The following is a 21638-nucleotide window of genomic DNA, read 5'->3' as shown; positions in this document are numbered from 1 at the left end:
GGAATCTTACGTATTCTGCTCCTGAAAACCCTCCCCTCCAAAACCCCTCAATGTCCACCCTGACACAACAAAGTGAATACTTGCCAATCACTCTAAGCACAAGGTTTTATTTTATTAATGTTATTTATTTTGACAGAGAGAGCGAGAGAGAGAGAGAGAGCAGGTGGAAGAGGGGCAGAGGGAGACAGGGAGAGAGAGAATCCCAGGCAGGCTCTGTGCTAGAAGCCCCACCTAACCACAATGTTCTAAAAAACAATTTGATGATATATATTAAAATCAAAAGATTTATTTATAAATGTTAATCATCTTTGACTCAGGGGCACCTGGGTGACTCAGTCAGTTAAGTGTCTGACTTCGGCTCAGGTCATGACCTCGCGGTTCGTGGGTTTGAGCCTCGCGTTGGGCTCTGTGCTGACAGCTCAGAACCTGGAGCCTGTTTCGGATTCTGTGTCTCCCTCTCTCTCTCTCTCCCCTCCTCCCCCGCTTATGCTCTCTCTCTTTCAAAAATAAGTAAATGTTAAAAAAAAATAATAATCTTTGACTCAGTACATATACTTTTTGGAAGCGATCCTACAGAAAGTCCTAAATACAAAAACAAAACCATATACACTGATTACCTACCGTAAAGGGGAAAATGCACTTCACCAATGGAGAGAGCTGGTGGGCACCACCTTAAGCAACAGATCAAGCTAAGTGTCACTGACCCTGTGTTCCACCTGATGGGATGCAACATGAAATACACACTCCTGCCTAGAAAGCATTTTTGCCAAAAACATTTAACCTGAATCTGATCAGGTCTCTAGAACTAACTTCCAGTTCACATTAATATTAAGGAACAGAGAAAAATTAGTTGACACAAGTAGGAAAAAGACAAATTTAGACCAAGGGACATTCTAAAAGACTACTAAACTACTAAATGTCAACTTCATGAAAAAAAGGAAGGGCATTATTTTAGACTATGAGACTAAAAAGATATGACATTCAAATGCAATGTGTTAACTACAAGGTAGATTCTGCTTCAAGGAGGCAAAAGAGCTTTATAAAAGACACATTTGAAACAATGGGGAAATTTCAATATGGACTAGATTATATATTACATATTTACTATATATTCTATACTTATTACATATATTTATTATTACTTTTCCTTGGTGAGATAACAGAATTGTAGTTATGTTGGAGGTTGACATTCTATAAAAATGCATGTTCCAGGGGCGTCTAGGCAGCTCAGTCAGTTGAGTGTCTCTTGATTTCAGCTCAGGTCACGATCCCAGGGTCGTGGGATCAAGCTCTGCACTGAGTGTGGAACCTGCTTAGAATTCTTTCTCTCTGTCTGTCTGTCTCTCTCTCCCTCTGCTCCTCTCCCCTGCTCCTGCTCTCTAAAATTTAAAAAAAAAAAAAAAAAAAGAAAGAAAAATTAAAAAGAATAACATTTTTTTTTAAATGCATGTTCAAGTACTTAGGGGTGAAGCAACATAATGTCTCCAATTTATGTCTAATAATACAGAAAAATACAAGGGGCACCCAGGTGGCTCAGTCAGTTGGGCACTGACTTTGACCCTGGTCATGATCTCGCAGTTCATGGGTTCGAGCCCTGCATCGGGCTCTGTGCTGACAGCTCAGAGCCTGGAGCCTGCTTTGGATTCTCTGTCTCCCTCTCTCTCTGCCTATCCCCCCCCCCTCACACTCTGTCCTCTCCCTCTCTCTCTCAAAATAAATAAATAAACATTAAAAATTGTTAAAAAAAGAAAGAAAGAAAAATACACAAAGAACAGATTAAAATGTTAATTTTTAAATCTAGGTGGAAAGTATACAGGTAACTTTTCAGTATGTTTGGACACTTACATAAATGAAAAAAACTGAAACAAAAACTACTCAAGGATAAAACAACAAATCATACACACCTATCAGAATGGCTAAAATGAAACACAGTGATAACATTAAATGCTGGAAAGAATGCAGAGAAACCAGTCATTCCTCCATCACTGGTGAGAATGTAAAACGGTATATTTTACTCTGGTACATTACTCTGGAAAAGAGTATGGTGGTCCTTTTCAAAACCTAAAATGGACTTATCAACCCGACAATCACAGTGAAGAGGTATCATGCAGGAACTTGTAAATGGGAATGTTCAACGCAACCTTATAAGTTAATAGCTAAAACCCAGAAACTACAGAGATGTCCTTCAAAGGCTAAATGGTTAAGCAAAGCGTGGTCCACCCATACTGTGGAATACTATACAGCAGCAAAAAGGAAGGAACCCTAAATACATGCAACCATTTGCATGGATCTCAAGGAAACTGCACTGAGTGCAATCTCTAAAAGATATGATGTGATTCCATTTATGTAGCAATCATGAAATAACATACTAATAGAGATGGAGAACAGAGTAGCAGTGGCAGGTATGCAGGATGAGGCTGTGGCTTAAGGAGTAACACGAGGGAGTCTGTGGTGATGGACACAACATGCTGACTATAGTGGTGGTTATGCAGGCACACACATGCGACAGATTACACAGATCCACACAGACACACACACACACACACACACACACACACACACAACACCAATGAACACATATGTAACTGGTGAAATCTGAATCAGCTCTGCGGATTGTGCCAATGTCAACTGCTTGGTTTTGGCATTGGGCTGTGGTTGCCGAGGGATGCTGGCATGGGGGGAGGGGCTGGCAGTGGAGGGCAGGCTTAAGAGCGCATAGGCTTCCTGTAGGTTTCTTTGTAACCTCCTGTAAATCACAGTTATTTCAAAATAAATTTTAAAAAATACTAGTTTTACTGTGCATTTTATCATATTAAGACAGTCTCCTTCCACTTCTATTTTCTGAGTGCTTTTATTAGAATGGGTGTTGAATTCTGTGAAACACTTTTCAGTATCAAGAGAAATAACCATGTGGGGCATCTAGGTGGCTCAGCTGGTTAAGTGTCTGACTTCAGCTCAGGTCATGATCTCATGGTTCATGAGTTTGAGCCCTACATCAGGCTCTGTGCTGATAGCTCGGAGCCTGGAGCCTGGAGCCTGCTTCGGATTCTGTGTCTCCCTCTCTCTCTGCCCCTCCCCAACTCACGCTGTGTGTCTCTCCCTCTCAACTATAAATAAACATTTAAAAAAGAGAGAGAGAGGGGCCTGGGTGGCGCAGTCGGTTGAGCGTCCGACTTCAGCCAGGTCACGATCTCGCGGTCCGTGAGTTCGAGCCCCGCGTCAGGCTCTGGGCTGATGGCTCGGAGCCTGGAGCCTGTTTCCGATTCTGTGTCTCCCTCTCTCTCTGCCCCTCCCCCGTTCATGCTCTGTCTCTCTCTGTCCCAAAAATAAATAAAAAATGTTGAAAAAAAAAATTAAAAAAAAAAATAAAAATAAAAATAAAAAAGAGAGAGAGAGACAGGGAAATGACCATGCTATTGTTCTTTATATTTAATAATGCCGAATAAAATACTAATCAATTTCCTAACATTGAACCAACCTTGCATTTATGGAATACATTCCACTTGTTCATTTTCTTTGAACAAAAGGAAAAAAAACCAAGAAGAATTAACCAGTTACCTAAAACAGTGACTGCTCACAAGCTACTTCCCATAAATGCAGTAGAAATCTTTTAGCCATCAAATGAGTTTTATAAGAACCCTACATTATTGTAAATTAATTTTTGACAAAGTGCCAAAACAATTCAATGAGCAAAAAACAGTCTTCTCAAAAAAAGGATGCTGGGACAACTGGATACCCACATACTAAAAGTATGAAGTTGGAACCCTACCCTACGGCATGTGCGAAATTTAACTCAAAATGACCAGAGGCCTAACCTGTAAGAGCCAAAACTACAAAAACACTTAGAAGAATACGTAAGTGTAAATAAATCTTCATGACCTTGGATTAGGTGATGGATTCCTACATATGACACCAAAAAGCACAAGCAATAAAAGAAAAAAATCAACTTAAAATCAAAATGTAAAACTTTTGTATTTCAGAGAAAACTATCAAAAACACAAAAAGACAACCCACAGAATCGGAGAAATCATTGCAAATCGTATATCTGATAAGGGTCAAGTGTACAGAATATAGAAAGGATTCTTACAACACAAGAATGAAAGACAACTCAATTTAAAGATGAGCCTCTCAGGGCGCCTGGGTGGCTCAGTTAATTGGGCATCAGACTTCAGCTCAGGTCATGGTCCCGCTGCTTGTGAGTTTGGGCCCCGCATCGGGTTCTGTGCTGACAGCTTGCAGCTTGGAGCCTGGAGCCTGCTTTGGATTCTGTCTCCGTCTCTCTGCCCCTCCCCAACTCAAGCTCCGCCTCTCTGTCTCTCTCTCTCTAATACGAAAAAGAAAATTAAAAAAAAAAGATGAGCCTCCCCTCTAAATCTTCTTGTCCAAAGAAGATATACAAATGGCCAATAAGCACACACAAAGTTGCTCAACATCGTGAAGTCATCAGGGAAATGCAAATCAAACTGCAGTAAGGTATCGCTTCGTGCCTGTGACCAGGGCTATGATCAAAAAGACAGTAACAAGTGTAGGCGAGGATGTATGAAGGTGGAACCCTCACACGTTGCTGGTGGAAATGGAAAATGGTCAAGATACTCTGAAAACAGGCTGGCAGTTCCTCAAATGATTACAAACAGAGCTACCGTACGATCCCGCAATTCTACTCCTGGGTGGAACTCAAGAGACATGAAAACACAAAAACTTGTACACAGATGTTCAAAGCAGCATTATTCAAAAATAACCAAAAAGTGAAAACACTCAAATGTCCATAACTGATACATGAATAAAATGTGGTATGTCCACACAATGGAGTATTATTCAGCCATAAAAAGGAGTGAAATACTGATTCATGCAACAACATGGATGAACCATGGACACACCATGCTAAACAAAGAAGCCAGCCCAAAAGACAGACTGTGTGTTATGTGAAATGTCCAGAAAAGACAACTCCATAAAGACAGAAGGCAGATTAGTGGTTGCCAGGGGCCAGGGAAGAGGACAAAAAGGAATGACTGCTAATAGGTAAGAGTTTCTTTTTGGGGTGATGCAACGTTCTGAAATTAGATGGTGGTGGTCGTTACACAACTCTGAACCACTGCACTATATAGTTTAAAAGGATGAATTTTGGGGCACCTGGTGGCTCAGCTGATGGTGCGTCTGGCTCTTGATTTCCGCTCAGGTCACGATCTCACTGTTCATGAGATCAAGCCCCATGTTGGGCTCTGTGCTGACAGCACTGAGCCTGCTTGGGATTCTCTCTCTCCCTCTCTCTTTGCCCCTCCACTGCTTGTGCTCACTCTCTCTCTCTCTCTTAAAATAAATAAACATGAAAAATAAGATAAAATTAAAATAAAAAAATAAAATAAAACAAAACAAAATAATGAGTTTTAGGGGCACCTGGCTGGCTCCATTGGAAGAGCAAGCAACTCTTGATATCAGGGTTGTGAGTTCAAGCCCCACACTGGGCATAGAGATTACTTAAAAAAACAAACAAACAAAAAAAACCCCTTAAAACAAAAAGGATAAATTTTACAGTATATGTACTGTTATCAACTAAAAAAATTATATGTTCTTTTTTTTTTTAATTTTTTAAGTTTATTATTTTGAGAAAGAGACAGAGCAGGGGAGGAAGGGGGTGGGGGGGGAGAGGGAGAATTCCAAGCAGGCTCCACGACAGTGCAGAGCCTGATGCTGGACTTGAACTCACAAATTGTGAGATTATGACCTGAGTGGAAACCAAGAGTCAGACGCTTAACCAACTGAGCCACCTGGGCACCTCATGCTCATTTTTTAAAAAGGAATGGCTTCATCTCTTGACTGGGAAAATAAATATCTTTTTTCCAATGTTGAATCCTAAAGTCAGAAACATACATCCCACAACATAACTCCGTGAATATTAATTACCTGAATAAGAAAGACAATGTCAATAACCTGCAAGTGTCCAAGGTCATCAACGTAAGTCTCCAGATACAAGTCCGACACCACCACCAACTGGACCAGAAACACGGTGCTCACAACGGCCATGGTGGCAGCTGAGGCCGTCAACGTCAAGAGGTAGATGAGGAAGTACCTGGCGTTCCAGGCCCCGATACAGTTGTTCACCCAAACACAGTGATGGTCAAAACGGTGCACACACCTGTTACACACACCTGCACGGAAAAGGGAAAGTCACAGCCCCGAGTTAGTCCTTGAAGAAACAGGAGACCATGCACACCTCTGAAATTTTTACAAACTGACTCCTGGCAGTAGATGTTGGAGGAAATGGCAACTGCCATCACCAGGCTATTAGAAGTGCAGGGTCTAGTACGGTAGCCGCGAGCCACAGAGGGGTACTGAGCACTTAAAATGTGGCCATGAGGAAAACCTGAAAGAATACTGTTTATTTTGCTAAATTTAGAGTTGTTTTTCCATTTATGCAATGCTCCTTTAAGTTCAATGTCAGCAACGCTGAGATGACATAAGGGTTAGTGAATTTACTTAACTTGCACAGACTTAACTTTGAAACTGATGCTTTTTTTTTTTTAATGTTTATTTTATTTTTGAGACAGAGAGAGACAGAATGTGAGTGGAGGAGGGTCAGAGAGAGAGGGAGACACAGAATCCGAAGCAGGCTCCAGGCTCTGAGCTGTCAGCACAGAGCCCAACGTGGGGCTTGAACCCATGGACTGCGAGATCATGACCTGAGCTGAAGTCAGACACTTAACCAACTGAGCCATCCAGGTGCCCCAAACCAATGCCTTGAAGTCAAATTAATTCTTCTTATAGAGATGAATCATTACGTGACTATTAAAGGAAAATGATTATGTTATGGAAAAAACTTGTAAGAATTTCTAGAGTAACTTGGGTACGTGAATCTGCTCTTCCAACTGTGAATTTTATGAAATCTAAATAAAGCTCAAGAATTTCCTATGAAAATTTGTCTCAATTGAGATGTGCTGTAAATGGAAAATAAATACCAAATTTCAAAGACAGTATGAAAAGGAGAATATAAACTAACCCATGAATGATTTTTACAACTGACTACACGTTAAAATGGTGTTTTAGGGGCTCCTGGGTGGCTCAGTGAGTTGAGCGTCTGACTCCTGATTTCATCTCAGGTCATGATCTCACAGTTCGTGAGTTCAAGCTCCACAGTGGGCTCTGTGCTGCCAATGTGAAGCCTGCTTGGGATTCTCTCTCTCCCTCTCTGCTCCTCCCCCATTCACTCTCTTGCTCAAAATAAATAAACTTTAAAAAAAAAGCTCTTACATAAACCATGATATTTTAAATAGGTTACGTTAAATAAATACATTTACGTTAAATAAATTTAATGTTGCCTCATCTTACTTTTGTAATGTGGCTACTAGGAAATTTAAATCACACATGTAGCTCACATTATATTTTTTGGGCAGCACTAGTCTAGAATCTTGGCTACTCCCCAGAAGAGTAGGCTCTGCCAGCACTGAAATCTGCAAACACAGCATCCCACAGAAGTCCTGTTGGGCAACACGCCCCGCCGCGCAGCAAAGGATGGGCTGTTATGCCTGGGGCTGAGTTGCCCACTATGTAAGAATATCGAGACCTCACCTCCAGTCATCTGAAGGAGTCGCTATCTGGCCTCTACAAGCAGAGGCTGCCCATGCCTGGGAGACAAATGGCCTTGCTTTAGATTTCTGGAACCTTCCCTTACTGACAAAGCCCACGTCTGTTGTACAAAGGTAGAGAGGGAGCGACCAAAGCCAAACTTACGGCAGTGCTTGGATCGTGCTGGTTTCCTCACATTGCAAGTGAAGCACTTCATATTCTTTGGGAACATCACTTCATCGAATTCATAAACTTGAAGTAACGAGAACTCGTTTGCTTTTGTTATAGTGCCTGAAAAAAGGACAAATGTCAGTTTTGAGCAATACGGTAGACTGGACATTCACAAAATCTGTCCTGACAAAGTGCAACTAAAACTTATATATTTAATATTCTAAATAACTCACTTTAAATAAAGTTTTGGGGCACCTGAGTGGCTCAGTCGGTTAAACACCCGACTTTTGATTTCAGCTCAGGTCATGATCTCACAGTTCGTGGATTGTGGACAGTGGGATCGTGGATCCCACTGTGGAGCTCTGCATTGACAGGGTGGAGCCTGCTTGGGATTCTCTTTCTCCCTCTCTCTCTCTGCCCCTCCTCTGCTCGCTCTCTCTCACGATAAATAAACTTAAATTTTTTTAAAAATAAATGGCTTAATTGAGATACAACTCACAAGCCCAATTCGCCAATTTAAAGTGCACAATTCAACATATTTTAGTACATTCACAGAGTTATGCAACCATCACCACAACCAATTTTAGAATGTTTTTATCACTTCAAAAAGAAACCCGTTAGCAGCCACTCCACATTTCTCTCTAATCCCAGCCCCTGGCAATCACTAATCTACTTTCTGTCTCTATGCATTTGCCTTTTTTGGATATTTCATATGAATGGAATCATACAATTTTTGGTCTTTTGTATCTGGCTTCTTCTTTTTTTTTTTTTTTAAGTTATATTTTATTTATCTTGCAACAGAGAGTGCGTGCTCACACATATGCAGGGGAGGGGCAGAGACAGAGAGAGAGGGAGAGAGAGAATCCTAGGCAGGCTCCACACTGTCAGCACAGAGTGCCACACAGGGCTCGAACTCACGAACTGTGAGATCATGAGCTGAGCTGAAATCAAGAGTCAGACGCTTAACCGACTGAGCCACCCCGGCGCCCCTCTGGCTTCTTTCATTTAGCACAGTTTTTCAGGGTTCATCTATGTTCTAACACACGTCACTCCCTCATTCCTTCCTGTTGCTGAATACTGTCCCATCGAATAGGCACACCGCAGTTTACCTGTTCATCAGCTGTCGGACCCTTGGTGCTTCAAGGATAGAAAGGCTTAAAAGGAAAGGCATGGAGGGGCACTTGGGAGGCTCAGTTAGTTAAACATCCAATTTCAGCTCAGGTCATGATCTCCCAGTCCGTGAGTTCGAGCCCCGCCTTGGGCTCTGTGCTGACAGCTCAGAGGCTGGAGCCTGCTTTGGACTCTGTGTCTCCCTCTCTCTCTGCCCCTCCCCTGCTCATGCTCTGTCTCTGTCTCTCTCAAAAATAAATAAACATTGGGGCGCCTGGGTGGCTCAGTCGGTTAAGTGTCCCACTTCAGCTCAGGTCACGATCTCACGATCTCGCAGTCCTTGAGTTCGAGCCCCGCGTCAGGCTGTGGGCTGATGGCTCAGAGCCTGGAGCCTGCTTCCGATTCTGTGTCTCCCTCTCTCTCTGCTCCTCCCCCGCTCATGCTCTGTCTCTGTCTCTCTCAAAAATAACTAAACATTAAAAAAAAAAAGTAAAGACATGGAAAAAAGATACCAAGCAAATATCAATCCAAAAAAGTGTAATAATATTAACATCACACGAAAGAGAACTGAAAGCAAAGAGCGTTACTAGTGACAAAGAGGCTAATTATATTTTGAAAAAAGATTCAATGGAACGAGAATACCAATTCTTAACTTGAATGCATATAATACAAATATACACATAACCACGATATACGTATACACACACACTATAAGTAAATAAGTAAAGCAAAAATTGCAAGGAGAACTCTCAAATCTACCATCAGAATGAGATAACATGCCTCTCTTGATAATTGACCACACAAAAATATTAGTATGAATATAAAAGACTTGAACATAATTTAAAAACTTGATCTAATGGACTTATATGCTGTCTGTGCCTAAAAACAAGAAAACATACTCTTCCAAGCACACAGATCATTTACAAAAACAACACGCGACCGCCATAATGCAAATTATCAATGTTTAAAAGAAACTGTGTCATAAGGATCACAAACTCTCTATATAACACAATTATTAGTGAAGAGATCAAAAAATAAACTAAAAGAGTATATGGAAAATTTTAAGCAGTTCTGAATAACCCACAGGTCAAAGAAGAAATAACTTACAAAACAATCACAACCGAAAGATCATGAGACCACTACGTATCAACTCTTTTGCAGAGTCCTCAGAGGGATCACTGGTCTGTAGCATGGTAAGACCGACGGCTGCCGCTCTCTGTAGTGAGAGCCTCGACTTACCAGGGTTGCTTACGCAGCTGAGCGTGAAAAACACCAGGTTTATAACCAGCAGCAGGTAGGGCAGGAGAAGGTAATGCAGGGAGAACCCCAGCTCCTGACAGTAGCCAAATACTTCCCAGGTGTATTCAGCATAGACCAGCCCTTGCAAGAGGAGGTGCAGCATAATGAAGGTGTGGTTTCTGAAAGGAAGTAGACACGTGGCTAGTTTTACAGGGCCCTGTCCATGAAGAAACCATGTGATACTAAAGTTAACCCGGGGCCAACCGCTTCCTTTGGGCTTGGGATAACAGCAAGAATTACATAATGCGACACAGTTCTCACAGTGCCTAGCAATAGCAAGCATTCAGTATTTGTTATCTATTATGATTATCATCTTTGCTGGGAAGTGAGGTATCAGGATAGATTTCTTTTTACAGAAATGCATGTCAATATATCCCCACTCTTTAAATATTTCTGTCAAAACTCCAGAAATAAAAGGCAGGTTATTTATGAGCAGAGGTCCTGAACCAGGACTCTTGATCCTTCCAGCCTCCTTCCCCATACCACACCTGGAAACCAACAAGAAACTTCCTGAAGCTACAGGACAGCAACAGTTAGCAGTCAAAACAGAAGAGAAGATAGTATGTAATCTGTGAAATATAAATACCGTGTGTGGAAGAGGTAATGAAGCACTTTTCGCATAGCTCTCTGAAGGCATTCTGGAATTATATGGGAAATTACCTAAAATAAAAGAGAAGGATTCAGTTTCATTTCTCATCCCCCCCACTCCCAAACAAATTAGATGCTTCCCGGTCAGCCGTCAATACTAGTGATCTTGTGTTTCTGCACACGGGTAGAGAAGAGATTTAAGAGAGAATAAAAAGGAGGGCTTCACTCAGCTGGTCTGCCTTTGATGCCAGCTCCTCCTTTTTCACCCTAGCACCAAAGAAAGCACTATGTCGGGGTCTTCAGGCAAAGGGAGGTGAGCAGAGGGACTGGATTAGGTAATGCCAACGTGAATTCCACTCCTTTCCCTGCCTTGGGTTCAATCTCAGATTCCAGAGTCCACACCTGCAGTCACTGGGCATTAGCCCAGGTCCCTCCCAAGTGAACCCCCTTGCCAAAGGCCACTGACCCCAACTTTGCTCACTTGGATTCCTGAAGGAGTGTGGGCAGCTGATGCTCAGCTCTGTCCTCATACAGCCCCCAGTTCCACTCATCAGGCCCCTCCAGGCAGACATTGCTCACATCCACGCCCAATCACAGGCATCAAATCCAGAGAAAAATAGCCAACCTCAAGAATGTGATCTTCTCTCAAAGCAACATCACAAGGTTACTTCAAAAGTAACAAAAAACAAAACCCACAAAAAAACAAAAACAAAAAACAGAGACTTTCGGATATACCATAACTGCCATAAATGAAAGACGTGAACAAATGAATAAAAATGACATCTGTGTTTTGTTCCATTAGGGAACCGGTGAGCCTTTTAGATGTGGTAGTCACAATCCAGTGGTCTCCAAGCATCGTGGTTACCTGGGCTCCTCCTCTGACCAGGCCTCTCAGGTAATGGGTTTTTGAGCAGATGCATATCGTAACAACACCAATCAGCACCAGAGCCAGGTAGAACAAGAAGAGAACCAGGAAGTCCATCCTGGGGCTACAAAGAAACAGAAAAAGTGTGACTACAACTGCGGGATAAAATCTATGGTGCACATTCTCAGACACCAACTCCCTAAACAGAATTCATCAGCCCTTGAGCACACACTGCCTCGCACTAGGGCCTCCCAGATGGTCCTAAGTTCTTCTGCTTAGGGAGTTTTCTAATCAAACCACTGTGATGTTTTTAGGGCACCTCCCGCCTGCAAATTCCAAAATAAAACGGGGGGAGATATGCCAAGTGCATACACCTTCCCTCCCACCAGCAACAAATCATCTTTGTACTTACTTAAACACTCACATAGACATTGATACAGAACGTACCCAAAATAATCTGCTGACAACGTTACCGGAACAAGCAAACCCCAGAGGCAGTCAGGGACCCACTCCCACAGCAATCAGGGATCACCCACAGGGGCCAGAGTCAACACACAGGTCTGTATTAACTGGAAATGGTTACTTTGGGTCTTAGCAAGTATGATTTGGAGCTGGACTTCCAACTGAGATAAGCAAACTACAAACTATTCACGAGGTAAGACAGAGGAAACAAAGAGCAGCAATTCTCACGTGATTCAGGGTCCCCAGCCTACATATTTCTGGTTTGGATAATTTTCAATCGGCAGCTCGGGCATTCCTCCTCCCAACATTCACGGAGAATCCAAACGGCATCCCGTCCTGTGCAGCGGCGTGCGCCCGGTGCAACAGGTGGCACCCAGAGCTGCCGGGGGCATGGTTCTAGAAGGCTGGACCTGGCTGCAGAGACATCGATAAAAGACTCACATAATAAAACAGGGTGGGAGTCAGGAGCGGCAGAAATTGTGGAAAATAATTTGAAAGTCGGGGATATTGTGTTACCTACCGCAGGGTGAAAGGGGTTATACGACTCCAGAAGGAAAAGCTTAATTGGGAAGAATAAGGCAGGAGCCTTGGATCCCCGTTCCTATCCCTAATCCCTGAGGTGCCCACGCTGCCCACCGAACAGAAAGGCTTTCCCAGGCTACGGTCCCGGCGGGTGGACGAGGCCAGGGCTTTCCCCGGGGGCCGGAACCCTGGGTGGGGGGCGGGGTGCAGAAGGCTCGGCGGGCATACGGTGGGTGCCTGAGCACCCGGCGGGGTGGAAAGGCGGATCAGCCTGGGTGTCAAAAAAACCCGGAGAGGCGGCCTTACCGCCTGGCCCGGCCAACCGCCAGCCGTACCAAGCCGGCGCCGTCAGGGCGCCTCTCTACACTACACTTCCGTCGGACCTGTGACGTTAGCACGCGGCGCTCGCCGCCAGGCCGACTTCCGGCGGAAGTCCGTGCGGACGGCAGCTGGAGGCGGGGCCTGCCGCTCGCGAAAGAGCTGTCCTGGGTGTCCCTAGCTGCGCGCCTGGGCTCCTCCAGAAGGTGGTCGTGTCTTGGGGCCGGAAGGTCGAACTTTGGGACGCTGTTGCCAGAAATCTTCCTAAACGACGGTCCTAAGCTAGCGCGGGCGAGGACGCCGGTGCTGTGAAGCGGCCCGAGCCGCCTGGCGACTTCGGTAGAACCTAGCCAAGCACGGGCTCCGGCTGGCCCGTGGCAGGCACCCTTAGGGGCTCCTGTACGGAGTCTTCGTGAAGGGCAGGATTTGCTTTTTTGCTTTCTGCCAGCCACGCCGTTGGGCTCTGTCCGAACCGTTCCAGTGTCTTTGCGCCTGCTGTCTCAGAACAGCTCTGAACATGCTGCCCCTGGGAACAATGACAATTGCTTGACTCCAAACCTGGAGGATAAGAACTAAGGCTGTTTAATGACAGTTGAACCTGGGGTGAGAAGAGCTGCTTCCAAACATAGCATGGAGAAGTCTCCCGTGGAGCGTTCCTTTGCTCCGAACGCCTCTGAATCCGCTGGAACCAGTCTATTCTTGATGCCTCTGAAAAATCAGTCAGGCCTGTCTTCCCTTTGAAGGGAAATGTCTGATCTCCAAACACTGGCTTTAAAGCTCTTCTCTTTTTCTGTCTTTGCTACCTACCCCAGCTTCTTGATTCCTTTTCTTCTTCCTTTTTAAAAAACTTACAAGCTGGGCACCTTCTGGTACATGATGTGCAAGGCCATCATGAACTTGTGGACACGGTATTGAAAAACAAATTCCCCAAATCAGAAGATGTGATGCACCCCCCCCCCCGCCTCGGGGGCGGGGGGACTGTATATTATGGATGGAACGTCATCACTTATCCAGAGTGGGCTGGATTGCATCAGTGTCTCCAGCTGACTCACCTTGCTGCTTAATTCTGAGCTTGTGGTTAAGTATTTTGAGTTAATTTTTCTTTTTTTTTTTTTGCTCATAAATGCAAGTTTACTTTTATCCCCATTCATTTTTCTCCAGATGACACTTAACTTTTAAATCTTGATCACCTATGTATTTTGCGTTGTCTTTAATTTAAAAAAATTTTTTCACAATTAATACTGTGTTCTTGTAAAAGAAACTATACAAAACAAAAACAAAACCCTTCCTTGAACATCACCCTGAAATCCCAATCCCTTGAAAAAATTAACCACTTATTTAGTATATCCTCCCCAAATTCTTTTGTACATTTATTCATAGGGGTACCTGGGTACAGCCAATTGACCTGGCTCAGTCAATTAAACGACGCTTGGTAGCTCAGGTCTTGATCTCAGGGTTGTGAGTTCAAGCCCCATGTTGGGCTCCATGCTGGGCATGAAGCCTACTTAAAAAATAATAATCTTATACATTTATTCATAAGTATTCAACACATATATATTGAGCACCCAATATATGCCAGGCACTTTTCTAGGCACTGGGAATATAGCAATAAAACAGAAATTTTCCTGTATTTTATAGTTTACATCCTAGTGTATATACACAAATATATAATTTGTTGTTTACAGAAATGGCATCATACATAATGGTACTCTATCTTCCTTTTTGGTTTTTTTTTTTTTTCCGTCTTGGTGATCTTTCCACATAAATATCTATTATATTGATTTACCTCATTATATGCATTTCATTACATAGCTGAGCTATAACTCGTTTTCCAGGGTCCCAAATTCCAGTGCCTACAGGGACTATGCAAGTAATGAGTGACAAAGTAGAGCAAGTTTATTTTTTTCTAAGCAGAAATAGCTGTTTATGCAGACCAAAAGGATTGACAACTTGAATTACAGTGTTTCAAGAGTACTTGAAAATCTGGGTTTTTAGAACATAAATCTGATTTTTTAAATAAATTAATAATTTATTCTTGAGAGAGAGAGAGCATGCATGCACAAGCAGGGTAGGGAGAGAGAGAGAGAGAGAGAGAGAGAGAGAGAGAGAGAGAGAGAGAAAGAAAGAAATACCGAATCCGAAGCAAGCTCCAGGCTCTGAGCTGTCAGCACAGAGTCCCATGCGGGGCTTGAACTCTCAGACTGAAATCGTGACCTGAGCTGAAGTCAGACACCTAATCAACTGAGCCACTCAGGTGCCCCCATAAATCTGATTTTTTTAGTGTTGGCAACTAACCTAGGCTTTTAAAACACCATTCAGGCTAAGCAGAACATACCTGCAGGACAAATTTAGCCCAAGGGCCACTAGTTTGCAATATACTGTTCTATTACTAAACATGGAGATTCATGTCAGTTTTTGCTATTACAAACAATGCTACAGTGGAAATACCTGTGTGAGCTTCATTGCACGCAACTAGGTGTGTTTTTCTAGGGCAGCTATGTGAAGTAGAATTTCTGGGCCAAAGAATATAGAAGCATTTTAATTTTAATAGATGCTGTTAAATTGCTTTTCCACCACAAATGTCTGAATCTGTCTCTCCAAACCCTTGCCAGCATTTAATAGATCATTTCCTTTAATATTTACCATTCTTTTTTTTTTTTTTTAATTTTTTTTTTCAACGTTTTTTATTTATTTTTGGGACAGAGAGAGAGAGAGCATGAACGGGGGAGGGGCAGAGAGAGAGGGAGACACAGAATCGGAAACAGGCTCCAGGCTCCGAGCCATCAGCCCAGAGCCTGACGCGGGGCTCGAACTCACGGACCGCGAGATCGTGACCTGGCTGAAGTCGGACGCTTAACCGACTGCGCCACCCAGGCGCCCCTAATATTTACCATTCTAATGGATAAAATGACATTTCATTTATTTGCTCAACAAACATTTATAAAGTGATTCCTGGGTTCCAGTTACTGTTGTAAGCACTTAAAAATTTTTTAAATATCATTTAATCTTTATAGTAGCTCAATGAGATAATAATAATAATATTATTATTAAACTATAGATGAAGAAACAGGCACAGAGAAGTTAAATTTCCTAGGGACATAGAGCTAGAAAGCATTAGAGATTCAAACTCAGACCTTTGGACTCGTGAGTCAGTATTCTCAATTACTGTGCTGTGCTATCTTGATCACCACTAGCCAGTTTCTAGTGATGAATGTCTTATGTGCTTATTAGCCAATTACATTTCCTCTGTTGTGAGTTGTTTACAGTTATCCATTTTTATTTGAGTTGTTTACCATTTTCCTGTTGCTTTGCAGTACTTATTTACATATATTATGTATTTGTTAAGGTACGGACTAGCTGCTTCTCTTGGTTTAACCCCCTCTGCCCTCAAAAAGCAAACCCCAAAACAAGGATTTGGTAAAGGCAGCTTGTTTTTGTTTCTTTTTTTTTTTTTAAGTTTATTTATTTATTTTGAGAGAGAGAGAGCACAAGCAAGGGAGGGGCAGAAAGAAGGAGAGAGAATCCCAAGCAGGCTCTGCACCATCAGCACACAGCCCAGTGCGGGGCTCGAACTCGTGAACCTGTGAGATCATGACCTGAGATCAAGAGTCAGACGATTAACTGACCACGCCCCCCAGGTGCCCCCAAGTAGCTTGTTTTTGGAGATAATCCCAGGAAACATGGCGAGGGATTGGGAAAGTGAGAGAAGACTGGAAAGCCAAGAAAGCAGATGTTGATGAGTACAGGTGGGCACGCGGACCTCAGTCCCACCGGGGACCCTCTGAGAGGCTGCAAAGAATATGCCTCCGAATCGTTCCACTGAGGGACAGCGCAGCAGCGGTATTCACCCAGCCATTGCTGAGGCGGTACCTCCCTAGTCCTTCTGGCCTGCCCACACAGAGCCCAGCCCAGCCCCAAGGAGAGAACCCCCTGAAGCAGAGACTCCATCAGCATGTGCAGGAACCACTGCAGGTGACCTCTCCAGTGGGCTGCGGGGATATAGGCAGGACACCTACAATGTCTGCTTTGCTGTTAGGACCGAGAGATCCCCAAACACAATGGCTGCAATAGGAAAGAAGTCTATTTCTTTCACACACTATTGTCCTGAGGAAGGTGGCAGTCCACAGCAGTCGGCAGTTCTGTCCCAGGAGATCCACAAGATCACACAAAGACCCAGATTCTTCCTATCTTGTTCTCCACCACCAGGCAAAAATTCCCAAACTTTCTCTGTACAGGGCACCCTTAAGTGCCTTAGAGATTCTTTCACAGAGCTCCTAAGCCCAAAGAAATATCTAACAATCTCCACTCTTAAATAATGAGCTCCAAACAACTTCATAAATGTTTATGTCCTAACAACTTAGTGTCCGTTGCACAGTTTATCAAACTTTAAAATCAGATTGGGAACCACTGTTCTCGTTATTTGCTCCACATGGATATTCCAATAGCAATTGCTTCCTAAATCTGTCTTCTCAAAAACGCAATATCAGGAACTTAGTGACCTAATGTTGAAAATGTGAACTAGTTCAAGCTGTCATGTCATGCACGACACAGAAATAGCTTTGTTTCCTCAAAATGTTAAGATGCCCCACAGCACCCCTAGAAGCTTGTTCTGGCACCCCACGGCACTTTGTGCACAGTTTGGAGACACAGCACTAGGGTGGTGTCCTTACCCCCAGGTCACCACCTTCGAGCCCCTGAGAAAGGGAAAAGAAGGAAAGGAAAGGCCGTTTACCCTTAAGGATGGAACTTGTAGGGGGCGCCTGGGTGACTTCGTTGGTTGAGTGTCACAATGTCATAGTTCGTGAGTTCAATCCCCGTGTTGGGCTCTGCTTGGGATTCTCTCTCTCCCTCTCTCCTGCCCCTCCCCCCTTCTCTCTCAAAAGTAAATAAACAAACTTAAAAAAAGTTAAAAGCAAACAAAAAAGAATGGAACTTGTAAACTGCACTTAGCTCTTCCTGCTGAGATCCCATTGGCCAGAAGTTAGTCACATGGCCAAAGGGGAGCTGGGAAATGTATCTCTGGCTGTGCTGCCAGGTGTTCAGCTAGCACTTGATAGGTTATTACTAAAAGGAAGAAGTAGATATTCTCTATCGCATTCTGAATATTAACCCTTTATTTCTGACATAAACTCCAAATATTTTCTTCTATATATCACATATGTGTTCACTTGGTATTAACTTGGTTAATAGTGTTTTCGTCACACAGAGCTTTTAAATTCCAGAATACGTTTATCAGCCTTTCCTTTGTGACTTTAAAAAAAAAAAAATCGGGGCGCCTGGGTGGCGCAGTCGGTTAAGCGTCCGACTTCAGCCAGGTCACGATCTCGCGGTCCGTGAGTTCGAGCCCCGCGTCAGGCTCTGGGCCGATGGCTCGGAGCCTGGAGCCTGTTTCCGATTCTGTGTCTCCCTCTCTCTCTGCCCCTCCCCCGTTCATGCTCTGTCTCTCTCTGTCCCAAAAATAAAATTAAAAAAAAAAAATTTTTAAAAAAATAAAAAATAAAAAAAAAAAATCTTACTTAGGGGCGCCTGGGTGACTCAGTCGGTTAAGCATCCGACTTCAGCTCAGGTCATGATCTCACAGTTTGTGGGTTTGAGCCCCACATTAGGCTCTGTGCTGACAGCTAGCTCAGAGCCTGGAGCCAGCTTAGGATTCTGTGTCTCCCTCTCTCTCTGCCCCTCCCCTGCTCGCGCTGTCTCTCTCTCTCTCTCTCTCTCTCTCTCTCTCTCTCTCTCTGTCTCTCTCTCTGTCTCTCTCTGTCTCTCTCTCTCTCTCTCTCAAAAATAAATAAAACATAAAAGAAATTTTAAATCTTATTTAAAAGGTATTTTGGGGGCACCTGGGTGGCTCAGTTGGTTAAGCATCCAACTTCAGCTCAGGTCATAATCTCGAGGTTTGTAGGCTTGAGCCCCGTGCCAGACTCTCCTGACAGCTTGGAGTCTGGAGCCTGCTTCAGATTCTGTGTCTCCCTCTCTCTCTCTGCCCCTCCCCTCTCGTGATCTGTCTGTCTGTCTCTCTCAAAAGTAAATAAACATTAAAAACAATTTTAAGGTATTCTTTACTCCAAAATTACACACACACACACACACACACACACACACACACACACACAAATACACACACAAATATATTCTCCAGTATTTTCTTCTAGTTGATTCATACTTTGATCTGTAATTCATCTGGAATTTCTTCCTGTGATGGCTGAGATAATTTCAGAAGGGAAGGAAGACACTTAAAGTGTGTAGCCAAGGAACTAGGTATTTATCAAATTCTCAGCTGCCTTCCAATTCACATCTGTGATTTTCATGACACTCTTCTGCACAGACATTATACAATGGACACTGAGATTCCCTACTCCCCAGGTAAGCCACACACCTCCCTATGTGCTCTTTGGGTCGGATTGAACTGCCTCAGCTCAGGGGGTGGGGGACTTCATTGGTATCAGTCAGTCAAGGCAATCCTATACTCCTTATCACAGTAATTTTTCAAAACAAAAGCCAGCCTCTGGAATACCAGAGACCCAATCAGAATGAAGCTAGGATCCCCTTGCCATGGTGCCTCTTCTCCCCAAGATTGAATAAAGATATTAAAGAAGAAGCCTGTAGCTTCACTTCCTTTACCTTGGGACTATGAAGAAAATCAGTCCAAGAAAGAAGTCTACACACTGGGGAGGGCAGACCTGAGAGAGGCACAGAGAAATGAAGTCTGAGCCCTGAGCAAACCGTACCTGAAGCTTACACCACCTCTGGACTTCCCTGTTAGATGAGCCAAAAGCCCCCTTTATTTTTTAAAACCATGTGGAATTACCTCTTCTGTAACTTGCAACTTAAAACCTCCAAATCTTGAGAGAAACACGTAGTCACTGAGCTCTTTTTTCCCCACCTCGTATTTTTCTTTTTAAAATCATTTTACACTTTATAGAAATACATACATAACAACATAGAAAAAGGCTATATTTTACTGTCTTAACTGCTTGTGTATTTCTTAACTTGTGTATTTCTATAAACATGTAAAACATGAATTTTATATATTCATTTAAATGGTTTACATAGCTACAATCATAGCATGCAGACAATTTTCAAATTTTGCTTCTTTTAGTTTATCATAGGTGTTATTCCTCTATCTAGACAGTTTTAATTATTAATGAGGGATGCAACATAATGACCTCAATATCATCTTATTATTAGATATTTGTATTATTTCCCACTTTTTAATTTTATAGTTTTGCAAGTAACCTATTCAGAACTTTTATTTTATTTTTTTCAGTTGAATTACTTTCCTGGGATAAATCTCTCAGTGGTTTGTCGGTTCCTGAAACTCATGCGTTTCCCACATTTTACTTTTTCCCTCTGTTCTTCAAAACCTCCAAGCATGAACCTTGATGCTTGTGTTCCATAAATAGCACAGGAGAAAACACTATTTAAGCCTAAAATCAAAAACCGAATTCAAATGTGATAGGAAGGACTGTAGCACCTGTGAAACATACAGCAAAGAATTTCTCCTGGGAGCATTCCTAATCCCTCCTGTCAGCCCCTGAAACTAGACCTGTGGTATCAGTTTTTTACCTGCTGCAAGATCGGTTGACAGGATCAACCACCGTTTATACCATGATCTCTTGTCCCCCAGGGAATGACTGAGGCAATACTTTGGAAACGGGATACAGGAGTTCATAGCTACCCTCGCAACAGACAAATATAGCGCACGAGGCTCATTTACAGTCAGTGATTTATTGGTCAGGAGGAATTTTACAATGGAGGAAAACAGGAAAAATTTTAAAAGGGACATAGCGCAAATATTTTTGTTGGAAGGCAAGGATGGGTCTGTATCTGCTTCTTATTGTATCAGGGGCAGCGATCTGAATGCCTAGCTCATAACAGATGTTCAATAAAAATACATTGCATGAATGCAAGAAAAAAGATGACATCCACCCAAAGGAAATCGATATCCTGGATATCACTGAACCACAGAGTTCTCCGGCCAGTCCCTGGGGCCATGTCTTGTACATTAGCCAGCTTGGAACGCAATGTAGCTTATACTTTCGAATTTCCACTTGGCCTTTGCTACCTTGATTATGCCCCTTAGAGCAGCTGTGTTCGGCTACGACGTCCAACGGGACTGTCAGGGCAGAACCTCCATTTCCTGATCGCTTCTGAATCGGTCTGGACCTGGTACACTGCTCAGCTCTCCTTACCCAATGTTCTGTTACTCTGGTCACCAACACTGCAAATTCAAATTTCACTGGGCATCTTCTATTTTTATTGGCTAAATCTTGGAGATCCTATCTCCAGCCGCCATCGGGATGCCTCTCCATAGAGCTTCTAGTTTTCTACCTTGGTTGGGACCAAGAGGTAGTCTCACAGTTGGAATCTGGTTACCCCTTGGCTAGTAGTGCTGAGCAAAAGGAGCGTCCAGCCCTGGACATTGAGTTGGGGCTGAGTCGTCTCAGGACAACCACTGGGACATTTTCAGAAAAGAGAAGCTGTCTGACAACCTGGAGAAAAGAGGAGCAAGAAATTACAGTCGGGCTGGTGGAGGACGGTGCCTCCATATAAACTATACACTTTGTGCTCTGCCTGTTTGATGTGTGTGTCACACAGAAAGAGGGTAGAGAAGGATGAGGGACAGTCTTGTGAATGCTCTCTCAGAGCCGGGAGGAAGAAATGAATGGCACTTCATGGCCATGAGACAGACAACCTGAAGGCATCCCGTGAAAAAACCCTGCTTCTTTGCTCCTTTTCCTGCTCT

At 43.2% G+C, this 21638-nt stretch overlaps 1 protein-coding gene across 8 annotated transcripts in view; it reads right to left on the bottom strand.

The window, feature by feature from the left end:
* The window catches only part of ZDHHC4 (zinc finger DHHC-type palmitoyltransferase 4), a 14787-nt gene extending 1829 nt beyond the window's left edge, over positions 1-12958 (bottom strand). Inside the window, exons 1-8 of one of the 8 annotated variants that reach the window (XM_049638951.1) lie at positions 12576-12958; positions 12284-12465; positions 11594-11717; positions 10727-10800; positions 10081-10259; positions 7726-7851; positions 5902-6146; positions 3406-4324 (exon numbers count right to left, since the gene is read on the bottom strand). In XM_049638951.1, coding sequence (XP_049494908.1) covers positions 4169-4324; positions 5902-6146; positions 7726-7851; positions 10081-10259; positions 10727-10800; positions 11594-11710 — 897 coding nt within the window. In that variant the 5' untranslated portion in view covers positions 11711-11717; positions 12284-12465; positions 12576-12958 and the 3' untranslated portion in view covers positions 3406-4168. The other 7 variants (XM_049638945.1, XM_049638949.1, XM_049638946.1 and 4 more) reach the window with 7 other exon arrangements.
* Between the last annotated feature and the right edge of the window lie 8680 nt (positions 12959-21638).

This window comes from Panthera uncia, chromosome E3 (assembly GCF_023721935.1).
Source record: "Panthera uncia isolate 11264 chromosome E3, Puncia_PCG_1.0, whole genome shotgun sequence".
Lineage (NCBI taxonomy): Eukaryota > Metazoa > Chordata > Mammalia > Carnivora > Felidae > Panthera > Panthera uncia.
This window is presented reverse-complemented; position numbering and strand designations above follow the sequence as displayed.